The sequence below is a fragment of the Aricia agestis genome, chromosome 6 (genome assembly GCF_905147365.1).
Source record: "Aricia agestis chromosome 6, ilAriAges1.1, whole genome shotgun sequence".
In the NCBI taxonomy this organism is placed as follows: domain Eukaryota; kingdom Metazoa; phylum Arthropoda; class Insecta; order Lepidoptera; family Lycaenidae; genus Aricia; species Aricia agestis.
Window position 1 is genome coordinate 8,708,228 of NC_056411.1, and position 12,257 is coordinate 8,720,484.

Genomic DNA, 12,257 nt, shown 5'->3' on the forward strand with positions numbered 1-12,257 from the left:
AATATTATAAGGCCGCGTCCCCATCAGACACGGCACGGCGCCGCCACCGTGTTACGGCACGACGCCACCACCGTGATACGGTACGGCGCCGCACCGTGACACGGTGCCGTGTACGGTGCACCGCGCGCCCCTATTCTGGTGAAACTTCCGATCAAAATGTGTGTCCAAACTTAAACGAGGCATAATATGAAAATACATATCAAAGTCGCGTAATGCAAATATTGTCATGTGTACCGAGGAAATTTTATCTATAATAAATAATAGATAAAATTTCCTCGGTTTCTTTTTAACCGACTCCAAAAAATATTTAATGATTATTTTTTAATCTTCGTCTTAGTAACAACAAGAGAATAATTTTTTCGCGATCCATATCCATTATCCAGACAAGCACTCTCGTTCGAGCGCAAATATCGACTGAATAGGGACGCACCGTACGCGGCACCGTGACACGGTACGGCGCCGTACCGTATCACGGTGGCGGCGTCGTGCCGTAACACGGTGCCGGCGCCGCGCCGTGTCTTATGGGGACAGAGCCTAACGTCTGTAGACTATTAAAGCCCCAGTACAGAATGGCCTGTGATGATGTGTGTGAATATTTTTAACCGACTTCCAAAAAGGAGGAGGTTATATTATGTTCATCTGTTTTTATATTTTTTCTGTATGTTCAACCATAACTTCGCCGTTTGTGGACCGATTTTCATGATTATTTTGTTGTTGTTCGGGGTTGAATCCGAGTTTGGTACCATGTTCACAAAAGTGGTGATCTGATGATGGGATCCATGAAGAATCGAGGGGACTCCTTGAACTTTGTATGGAAACATATAGTGATTTCAATTTTTTCTGAAGCATTCGAGGTAAATGCTACCAAAAAGTAAGACTTTGCACCAGGTTATGGTTATGGCACCCTGGATCCGAAGGTACCGAACAGAACTTTTGAATCCTTATAGATACAGGGCCCATACCACGAAACGATTTTGAGACTCAAATAATCGTACGAGAATGTTGCGTCCTACAAGATACAAACGGGAAATGGCGTTGTTAGAGCAGGACGCGGCTCTTCCAATTGTTTGAGTCTCAAAACGGTTTCGTAGTAGGCCTACAGGTTCGGGGATTTCAGCATTGTTTAAACAACTGAAAGCAAAGTTCAACACATCAATTTGATTGATCATCATCATCATAACCATAATTATACAATGGGTCATCACATTATGACCCAATTATTGGTACTTTTTGTGATATTTTGCATCAAAGCAGATGTTTTCGATGATTATTTCGCTGTTTGTGGACCGATTTTCAAAACTCTTGTATTCTTACATTAGGACTTCAAAAGAATGAAAATTGAGTACAGAATTCGTTGAGATTTAGTCGAATTTTAAAAAAGGCACTAATAAAGAAAAAGGATTATTTCATACTTTTTAGGTAATTTTAAGAATATCGTTTTTTCCTTATGTATGTATGAATTGGTATAATGTTTGTGATTTCTGATAACTGATGTGTGTGTCATGTGTGCTGAATTTTATGATTTAGATTTAGGTAGTGCTACAATCATAAAGTTAATATACCTAGCGCTCCACTAGGTATATTAACTTTATGACTACAATGTATCTGGTATGCTATTGCGTACGTGCTATTTTGTACCTAGGTGTCAATGATTTTTGTTGAATTCACGCATGTTTGGTTGTTGTATTTTAATATTGTTTTAATAAGTTTTAATATTGCTCACAACTTTATTATCATTATAGTCATAGGACTATAATGATAATAAAGTTGTGAGCAATATTAAAACTTTTTCAAGAAATACTTGATTTTGCTTAAAGGACTCAAAAGCTCAACAGCTGTTTAACGGTAATATACTCATCAAACCAGTTTTGGCCAATTTCATCGAAGGTACAGGAGCTGAGTTTTATACTACTGTATAATGTAGCTAATAAGTAATAACTACATTTAAAATAGGCTGTATGCTACAACTTAATCAAGAAAATCAAGTTCACATAACATTGTACCTAACTTCAATCGTTAACATTTCCTTATGAGAGGAAATCGATGCAAAAACTTGTCATATGACCGCAGTACCTAGTGAGTTTATACAGTGTTAGTAACTGGTGGTCGTTAGCGAGCTGCGATTAGCGACAACCGTGTCATAAATACACGCCATCATTGAATGCGTGTGCGCATCGTCGCCCGCGCCCCGTTCGCCCCGCGCCCGCACCTCAGCGCGCCGCCCGCACCTATTGCCGTCTCGCTGCGCTCTTCCTTGCAAACATGAACCGATCAGCTGACCGTAACGTCGAATGCAGCCGATTTGACCTCCTCTCCGAATAAAAAATAAAACGAGTATCCCGCGGGGACCAGAGGGTACACGCTGTGTACGGTGTAACCGAGACGATAGTCAATAGTATCGAAAATTGTATTGAATCGCAGCTGTTCTCTGCGTACGCGACGTCGCACCGTGTTTAGTTTTATTTCCAACATGTTTCGTATTTTAGGTGCGCGCTCCGGAGCACATTAGCTCCCGACCGCCTCGACTCATTGATAACGTTCGACTGGTGCGCTAAATTTTATTGTAATGTACATATTTCGTATTGCAACCCTAGAGCGTTCCTATCGCACCGAGCTGAGATTCGTTTTACTCAATGCGGCCGTACGGTCGAAATTCGCGTGCGCGCACGAGTGTTTTCCCTTCACAATAGATTACGAGAGCGGTACGCGACGCGGGCCGTTTTGGTGATGAAAAAATAAAGTACACGAGCTGTACGACACAGTTCGCCCACAGATTTAACACTTTTGCAACTTTGCAGGCCGGCTTCGACGAAGAATTAAGACGGAATAGGTGCGAGAGGTCGGCGATTTTCGGAATTTCTTTGTTTACGTGGGGCGGGGCGGGCCGCGGCTGCGTGGCGCTCAAGGTCAAGAGCCGAGAGCCCGCGGCGGCCCCGGGAAGGAAGGTTTTGCGGCGCACGACTTACCCGCCTGGCGCCTCTCCTGCAGCTCGATGTAGCGGGCCGCCTCGAGCAGGTCGAGGAGGCTCATGTCGGGGGCACGGCACGGCCGCGCGCGGTACCAGCGCGCCCGCTATCACGCCGCGACTGGCCACGCGCGCCGCGTTCGCCGGCTCACGTGGCCGCCCCGCCGCGGCCAATGGCGGCGCGCCGCGCGCGTCACGTGGCAGGCGGCGCCGGCCAATGGGTGCGCGCGGCGCGGTGCCACGGGCGTGCGCGATCGATGTCGGAGCCGGTGCAGCGATCGACTTGCACACGCCGCGCCACGCTCCCGCCCGCTCCCGCCGCGTTTGTTTATGTGCGCCGGCCGGCCAGCTCGCCGCCGCGCCGCACCGCGCCGCCGCGCCGCGCCGCGCCCGTCGCCCGCAGCCGACATCGAGTGCCCGACTCTATACGATAGCACGTGGCGCTCGATTTGTTCGACTTTCACTTCGGCTACTAGCCACGTTCGACGACTCCGATACTGCTATGGGGCATCGAAATTTAGTAAACTTGCGGCACTGAGGTAATAAGTACTATAGTACTTATATGTCAGTGACTTAAGTATGGCCGCAAGTTACAGTTTTGCTGACGTATTGTTGCGATTTTAAGCATAATATATAATATTATTATACTCAATTAATCATCTCATTTGAATCTGATAAGATTTGATATTACTTATCCGTTCATTTTATCTTTAGAATAATAAAATAAAGACAAGGTTTTTCTATACTTACTTCTTTGACAAGGAATAAAATACTAAATAACAATTAAAGTATGTGGGCACTTGTTAAAACTGCTAAATTATTTTGAATATTTGGTACAAAATAGTACCTAATAATTATTAAATTTTGACCTCTACCATAGAGTTAATAAAAAATTTAAAGGTCGTTCATTAAAATGATAGTACGGAGATAATTAATTATTGTAATATAACATAAATTGATATAAGAGTAATGAAGACTACTAGAATAATTTTAACATTCTTACAGCTGGGTAATTTGCAATAATACTTATACAAACATAAGGAAATTATTAATTAATAAATCAAACAATGTATTTTTACAGGACAATTTATTTTGACTTTATTATTTCGCTTGAAGCTTTACATTTAAAAATTAAAAGTTTAATGTTATTACTTATTGAGTGTTTTATTAATATGAAAATCTGTATTTTATCTATAACAAAAATTTGTAAATTTCTATAAAAAAACTTTTTTAAAATAAATCTTCAAATCTGAATACACATAGGTACCTACTATCAGAGAAGTTGATTCCTAGGCGGATGGCGGACCTAAGTAATTTGGTCGCGTTGAGTCAAACTCATCAGATCGATCACAGCTATAGGTCTACCAGGATCTGTTGGCTGACGGCAGATTTAAAAAAAATATCCTTGATCATTAGATAAATTTTTATATTTTCATATTTCACACACAGAATAAGCCGCTATAAGGAAAAAAGGGATCGAAATGTTTTATTCCAATTACCTACCCCGGTATTGCAAGAGTCAATTTATTTTCTCACTTTTTGCCATCAGCTTCTGGTAGACCAATAATAATACTTCATCTATGCCAATAACATTGAATTGACATATTATGACGTAGGTCTGTCAACTGCCTAGGAATCAATTTCCTCGATGACACATACATCATAATATTTTAAACCATAGACTTAATATATACTGTCGAGGTTTATGTTTTAAACAATATGTAGTTGTAGAATATAAAAAATGTTTTTAATACCACACAGCAGTGGGTCGACACTTCCATATAAAAAGCCTGACCCCCAAGCCAGTCACTAAAAACACGACTCTATCGCTTTTAAAATAAAGTCTATATTTGAATAACCGCAAGGCTTCAAGTTTGAGATGCGAATCATTACCAACATACAGAATCTTAACATTTTGTTATCTATGATTTTGTGATTACTGAAGGTTGGCAGCTTTGCAATGACTTTTTCACTTTTTGAAGTTGTTTGAAAATTGTATAAAACAAACATCTGAAAAAATTGATTTTTGCTTGAATATCAAGTGAATTGGCTATTAAATTTGTGCTTTTATGTTAAGTTTTGTTGCGTGTCACCGATTTCGTGAGTTTAATTACATTTTCACCGACTCCTTGAAAAGTGATACCTACTTATTATTTTCGTCTGAAAATATTTCAACTAACATGGAAAGCCGCATCTGCAAGAAGTGTACGATTTGTGGAGTACGTAGACTCCCCAAATCGAGCATATTTCTTGCAAAATTTCCTCTTGACCCTGATCGGTAAGTCTTACAACTTTTGTACTCTTGCATCATAATATGACAATAATTGATGTTGATGGTGTGATTCGGCACTAAGGGTTTTGGCACTCATTGTGTTACTTGTATCAGTACGTATTTAAATCAGCAAAGTCTAATTAGTAATCCATCCAATTATATATTATAATATAAAACTTGTAACTTGTACCTCTTATGCTACTTTATATAGATTATAGAGGAAAGATTTTATTCCTTTCGACAAATAAGGCTCTACTAAAACTATTGGATCCATTCCAAAACTTCTTCCAGCATAAGAATGCTATATTATCCAACAGTAACATAGGCTACTGTTTTGAATCCTGTAAGAACTAAGTCTGATGACTGCTTTGAATGACTACAAACAAATTATTATAAATCTTTCAGATGTCGATTATGGGTGAAAGCATCGGGCATTGAAGATTTAGTTTATGTGCCAATTGAAAAGTTGCATCAGCTCAAGTTTATATGTGGTGCCCACTTTACCCGTCAATGCTTTAATGCAAAAGGGAACCGGTTGTTAGCCAGTGCAGTGCCAACTGAAGGTCTCATGAGAACCCCTTTATCTGATGACCTTTTTACTGAGTTTCCTTTGCATATTAAATCATATTATGATAAAATTAATCCTGCTGGAAAACATACAGGTAAGTGACCATTGTATTTTTTTTTTTTTTTAGGATTCCGTACCCAAGGGGTAAAAACGGGACCCTATTACTAAGACTTCGTTGTCTGTCCGTCAGTCTATCTCTCTGTCTCCAGGCTGTATCTCAAGAACCGCTATAGCTAGACTTCTGAAATTTTCACAGATTGTATATCTGTTGCTGTTGTAACAACAAATCCTAAAAACAAAATAAAATTAATATAACGATGGAGAGCCATGCTTCGGCACGAATGGGCCGGCTCGACCGGAGAAATACCACGTTCTCACAGAAAACCGGCGTGAAACAGCTCTTGCGCTGTGTTTCGTCGAGTGAGTGAGTTTACCGGAGGCCCAATTCCCATCCCTATCCTCCCCTATTCCCTTCCCTTCCCATCCCTACTCTTCCCTATTACCCTATTCCCTCTTAAAAGGCCGGGAACGCACCTGCAGCTTTTCTGATGCTGCGAGTGTCCATGGGCGATGGAAGTTGATTTCCATCAGGTGACCCGTTTGCTCGTTTGCCCCCTTATTTCATAAAAAAAATATGTAAGAGGAGCTCCCATACAACAGACATGATTTTTTGGCTATTTTGCTCTATATAAGTAATGGCAACAGTTAGGCACCTGAAATTTTTACTAAGGCCTGAATTATATGTGTACGTTAATTAATAATAACATTAAAATAAAATATACATTTAAGGGAGGCTCCCATAAAAAAAACTAAATATTTGGCCTATTTTGCTCTATAACAGTACGGAACCCTTGGTGCGTGAGCTCAACTCGCACTTGATGGATTATTATGTATGAAGTCAGTCAACCTAGGCAGATGTTAGAAAAACTTTTCTACTTTTGATTTTTTCTAATTTCTAGTAGGATAGTAAACATCTTAAACCTTATGCATTTTTTCCAGATAAACTTATGTCTACTACCGAAAAGATAAACATGAATATGGCAATTGAAGCAAGCACTGAAATAAATGAGACAGAGGCACATATTTATCAAGGTAGACATTTCTTTTTTTAGTGTTCCGCACCCAAAGGGTAAAAACGTGACCCTATTACTACTAAGACTTCGATGTCTGTCTGTCTCTCCAGGCTGTATCTCAATAACCGCTTTAGCTAAACTTCTGAAATTTTCACAGATTATGTTTTTCTTTAATTGCCGCTATAACAACAAATACTAAAAAATATAAAATAAAATAAATATTTAACGGGGGCGCCCATACAACAAACGTGTTTTTTTTTTGCCTTTCTTGCTCGATATCAGTAATGGTAACATGTAGACACTTGAAATTTTCACAAAATCTTCAATTATATGTGTTCTTTAACAATTAATAATACAGTAAAAATAAAATAAATATTTAAGGGGGACTTCCATACAAAAAAAACAATTTTTGGCCTATTTTTGATCTATGACGCGACGGTACGGAACCCTTCGTGCGCGAGTCCGACTCGCACTTGGCTAAATTTATTTTTCTGTTTTATGGAGTAGCTGTGGAAATTATCATAAAGTTAAGTAAAAATGATTTTAATTTTCAGGTGGACCAGTGCTTACTAATGTCCATAAAACATATGGTACTGATAATTTTGTACCAATACCTTCAACCTCGAAAACTCCTACACACTTGACATATAAAAGAAAAAAAGGAGGTAAGAAATACTACTATTTATACTTCATTGCAGCCCGTTCACCGTCAATGATAAAACATTGTCGTTTTTTTCGAATGCTTCTTTGCTGCTGCTGGTTTGTTTTTGTGTTTCCTTGCAATGTAACATTAAAATTTAAAAAAGAAAGTATGTGGCACCTCAGTATTGTTCAGATGTGCAGCACTTGGCGGTGAATGGGTTAACACCCACTCAAGGTAAAATTCTGTTTTTTGTTGCCCCACACTTTAATAATATAAGAAAATGTGTGAGAAAAGTACCTGTGGAATGGTCTGTCTGTTTTGCTAGGTACAGCAAGGGAATTTTTAATCCCTATCCTTATCCGCTATCCTTATGGATTTGACCTCGACGAGGTGTAAAATAATAAAACACCGAATGACATTATAATATAATGCTGGCGACGCCTGCAACAGTCATGAGCCGGACCCAGGGAACCAAAAAGAAAAAGATGCACAAACAGAAAAATTAAATTATATTCTTACCTACTGGGTGTGACTCATAATGCTTAAACAATAAGCAATTATGTACCTAATTAATAAAAAGTAACAGAAATACCACAACAATATTAGTTCTTCTAACAAAAGTTGTTGGAAGAGTTATATTTTGTGGAACAGAAAAATGATTTATAGAAGAATTAACAAACATATTCCTATATTAACCTTTAACCTATAATTTCAGTAGAAATGTATCCTACGGCGAACGATGAAATTTCGGTTCAGAACATTGTATCACCAAAAAAATGCAAGACTGGTAAGTTTTGAATCTTTTGTTAAAAAAACATATAACTGTTATTATAAAAATTATAACTATAATGATTTTGTTTGAAAATTCATATATATTCCAGGAACCACAATGCAGATGGGGGGTGAAGAAATTCTGGTGCAAGGCTATAAAACATCAAGGAAAAGTCGAACAAATGGTATGTATCAAATTAAAATTAACATTCTTATTACTCACAGGACAAACCTCTTTTTCATTAGAAAATCTAGGGGAAAGGAAAATGCATTGTCCATCCATACTAATATTGTAAATGTGAAAGTGTGTCTGTCTGTCTGTTACCTCTTCACGCTCAAACCGCTGAACCGATTTTGCTTTTTGGCATGAATATACTCTGAGTCCCGAGAAAGGACATATTATAGTTTTTATCCCGGAAAAATGTACGGTTCCCGCGCGATAATCTAATTTTGGCGCAACGGAGAGCGCAACGGGCGTCATCTACAGTTTCATGTACTTGATCTGTGAATGTGTATTTTTTGTTACAGATGAAATAACTTTAACAAAAAGAGAAAGGAGAATATTAAAACGTCTACAAGAATCAAAAATCACGATAAGGAGAATGGCAAAGTCCTTATTAAATTTGGATAAATTAGACTCTGATATCCTTAAATCGATTGTGGAAAATGCAGTCAAAAATTACAAAAAAGCCCCACACGGAAAACGATGGCAACCGCAAAACAAAACCTACGCTCTGTCTGTTCTCCTAAAGCATACCGGTATTTGCAAAAAATGTTACCACTCCCAAGCACACGATCACTTCAAAGGCTTTTAAAAGAAATCCCTATGGAACCTGGCATTCATTCTAAAATTATACAGATATTAAAAGAAAAATCTGTAGAAATGGAAGATGACGAAAAATACTGTGTTTTATTGTTTGATGAGATTGCTTTGAAGAAACGACTGATCTATAATGAATCACTAGATAAGGTTGAAGGATTTGTTGACCTGGGAAATGGTGAAAGTATGGGCAGAAACAACAAAATTGCAGGACATGCCTTGGTATTCATGATACAAGGCCTGAAACAGAAATTTAAACAACCGGTAGCGCATTATTTTGTTGAAGGAACAATAGAAAGTGAAAAGTTAGCAGTATTGATAAAAAATATTGTGAGAGCCATACAAGAGGCTGGATTCAATGTTCTTTCGACTGTTTGTGACCAAGGCCCCACTAATATTGGTGCTATTAATTTATTAAGAAAATTTAATGGCCTGAGTACTGAAGCCAACTATTTTCTTATTGATGAACAAAAAGTATTCATAATTTTTGATATTCCACATCTATTTAAATCGATAAGGAACAATTTTTTCCAAGCTGGTATTATGGAGTACAAAGGGAAAAGGGCGAAATGGTGCCATTTGCAAGAAGCAGAAGAGAGGAATAGGAATTTTTTGAATTTCAAGAAAATTACATCAACAGTTGTGAACCCTACATATAAAACTAAAATGCGTGTTAAATTTGCAGCTCAAGCATTAAGCAACACGATGGCCGCGGTTTTGAAGATGATAGCATGGAGCGACCCACGTTCAGAAGAGATCAACGATACTGCCTACATTGTTGAAGAAATGGACAAACTTTTTGATTGCACAAATGGACCAAAATCGCCAGAAGATGTAAAAAAAGGGATCAGGGAAAATGTTTCAAAAAAAACAAAACACGAGGAATCTTGGAATTATTATTTAAAGTATATTCATACAATTAAATTTCTAAAGTCAGACTCTCAAATACGTTTGAGAAATGTGCGTTGCATCCAGGGTTTAGAAACTTCTTTAAAGTCATTAAAAGATATTTGGAATTTTTTACACAGAAAAGCTAGTTTCAAGTATTTAAATTTACGCCAACTTAACCAAGATTCCTTGGAAAATTTGTTTGGGAATATTAGACAGCACAGCATAACAAACAGAAATCCAACATGCAGTCATTTTAATGCTGCTTTAAAATCCAGTGTGATTTCTGGATTAACAGGGCCGCATAGTCGTGGCTCAAATTGTGAAATTGACTATAACAAACTGTTTATATCTCATGCAGAATTAACTAAAAAATCTGAGTCTGAATTAATGCTTGAAGCTACGTGTCTGAATGAGAATTCTGATAAAGAAGAGGCAGATGTTTGTTATCCTATGCTGTCGCTGCCCGAAGAACCCGAGATTGAACATGTCGAAATTTCTTTTTGCAATTTTGAGGAACAACCAATTGTATATGTTAGTGGATACTTAGCTGCAAGAGTTCTTAAAAAATTTGATTGTGAAAGTTGCAAATATTTCCTTAAAGAAGAAAATCCAGATCTAAATGAGCCATTATACAAATTTATATCATTAAAAGAATGGTGGCAAGATAAAATTTCTCTTACTTATCCAAAAAAAGAACTTTGTATTTTAGTGAGTGAAGCAAAAGATGTTTATGAAAGTACAATTTTGCCTGAGCTACATCAGCTTCATATTGCCCAATATTGTACCTTGCAATTAAGTGTCCACTGCAATATGGAATGGTTTAAGTGCAGTGTTCACTCTAACTCTGTTCATGAATATTTATTGACATTTTTGAGCAAATTATTTATAAGAAAATCTTGTAAAATATTTAATACTGAGTTCTCAAAATCCGAAATTGATGTCGCGGACAAAATTAAAAGAGCTCAACAACAAAATAAAGACCACTAAATTTGTATCTTGTGTATTTTTTAAATATGTTACACGGGTATATTATATTAAATATTTAAACATGGATTTTTGATTTTTTTTGTTTGATTATCCATGTTTAAGTATTTTCTTTCTGTGTAACATTCACTTTTACCCAGAAACAAAACCCCGAGGCCCTACCTACCCCTAGGATATTATCAATAGAAAGGCCCAACACTAGTATCGATATTCGATAATAATTCATAATTACTAGTCCACATCACTAGAACTGTCAAATTATGATCTGTCTGAAGGTTGGCAGTACTGTTTGTCGGTGATCAGAAATCTCTAGGTTGGTACTAGTTTGCAGTCTAACTGTCGATGTGTGCGTGAGCTCAACTGTTTCTATGGTAGTGCGGTCTCTTAAAACGTAGTGATTATATTCTCTTTGCCACACAGATAAAATCTTATCTTTAAAACTTCTATTAAAAATTATTGCTATCTTCATCTGAAGAATGATTCTACCTTAGTATCTAATAGTTTACGCTCTGGATATAAATAATTGTAATAACATTTTTTCTTAAGATTTAAATAAAATTCGCCAGCCAAGACACTTTTGTGATATAATTAAAAACTATCTTTTACTTTCAAATCCATTTTGGAACTAGGACGAATACAGTCACAGCAACTTAACTTGTTCAAGTTATAATTATATAATTTTAAATATAACAATTAACAATATACAAGCACAATATTTCAACATAAAATGTTCTCTAAAAGTTACAAGTCGCTAAAAGTGAGTTACAATATTTATGTAACAAATAAATGTTTACCTTTTCATTAATTCTATGAAAAGTTTTTTTTTTTATCAATTGTAATTTATAGCTAACCCGTTCAGGTATATTATTTGTATTCTGTCACAAGTTGTTGCTATAATATTTCAAATGATTTTGTGAGAAAACAGTTGTATATGGCTTCCAAGAGTTCCAAGAGAGGAAAATTATTACTGTAAAATGTTGTCAACATCAAATTGTGTTTATTATCTGTTAATATAGGTAGGTACTTAATATGTACTCAAGGTTTTTAAATCTTAATAAAAACATTCATCGTTTAGAGCCAATGGCGAAGACGAACGCAGTTGACTCTTTTTGCTCATTGCCTGCCTGAACTGACAACTATACATCCAAAGCGTAGTACCTTCTCTTAGTACGTTAATTTGCGTCTTTTATAATCATATATCACATTGTTATCGCTCAATATTGTTCAAAAACAATGCAGATTTTAATTAAACGCATTAGAGTTATCGATG

General features: G+C 37.1%; 1 protein-coding gene across 1 annotated transcript; it reads left to right on the top strand.

Moving 5' to 3' along the window:
• Positions 1 to 4,730: 4,730 nt before the first annotated feature.
• On the top strand, positions 4,731 to 10,367 carry LOC121728141. The gene is made up of 9 exons (XM_042116256.1): positions 4,731 to 5,243; positions 5,643 to 5,899; positions 6,805 to 6,897; positions 7,433 to 7,543; positions 8,237 to 8,308; positions 8,403 to 8,477; positions 8,821 to 9,051; positions 9,798 to 9,946; positions 10,362 to 10,367. Exons 1-9 carry the CDS (start codon positions 5,035 to 5,037, stop codon positions 10,365 to 10,367), a joined length of 1,203 nt encoding a protein of 400 aa, XP_041972190.1. The 5' UTR covers positions 4,731 to 5,034.
• Positions 10,368 to 12,257: the final 1,890 nt, after the last annotated feature.

Bases quoted from the DNA above. Each gene is read 5' to 3' on its own strand.
- LOC121728141 (XM_042116256.1), top strand. From the start codon at position 5,035: ATGTTAAGTTTTGTTGCGTGTCACCGATTTCGTGAGTTTAATTACATT. The intron at 5,244-5,642 runs GTAAGTCTTACA...TAAATCTTTCAG, and splicing joins TTTCCTCTTGACCCTGATCG to ATGTCGATTATGGGTGAAAG. The intron at 8,309-8,402 runs GTAAGTTTTGAA...TATATATTCCAG, and splicing joins ACCAAAAAAATGCAAGACTG to GAACCACAATGCAGATGGGG.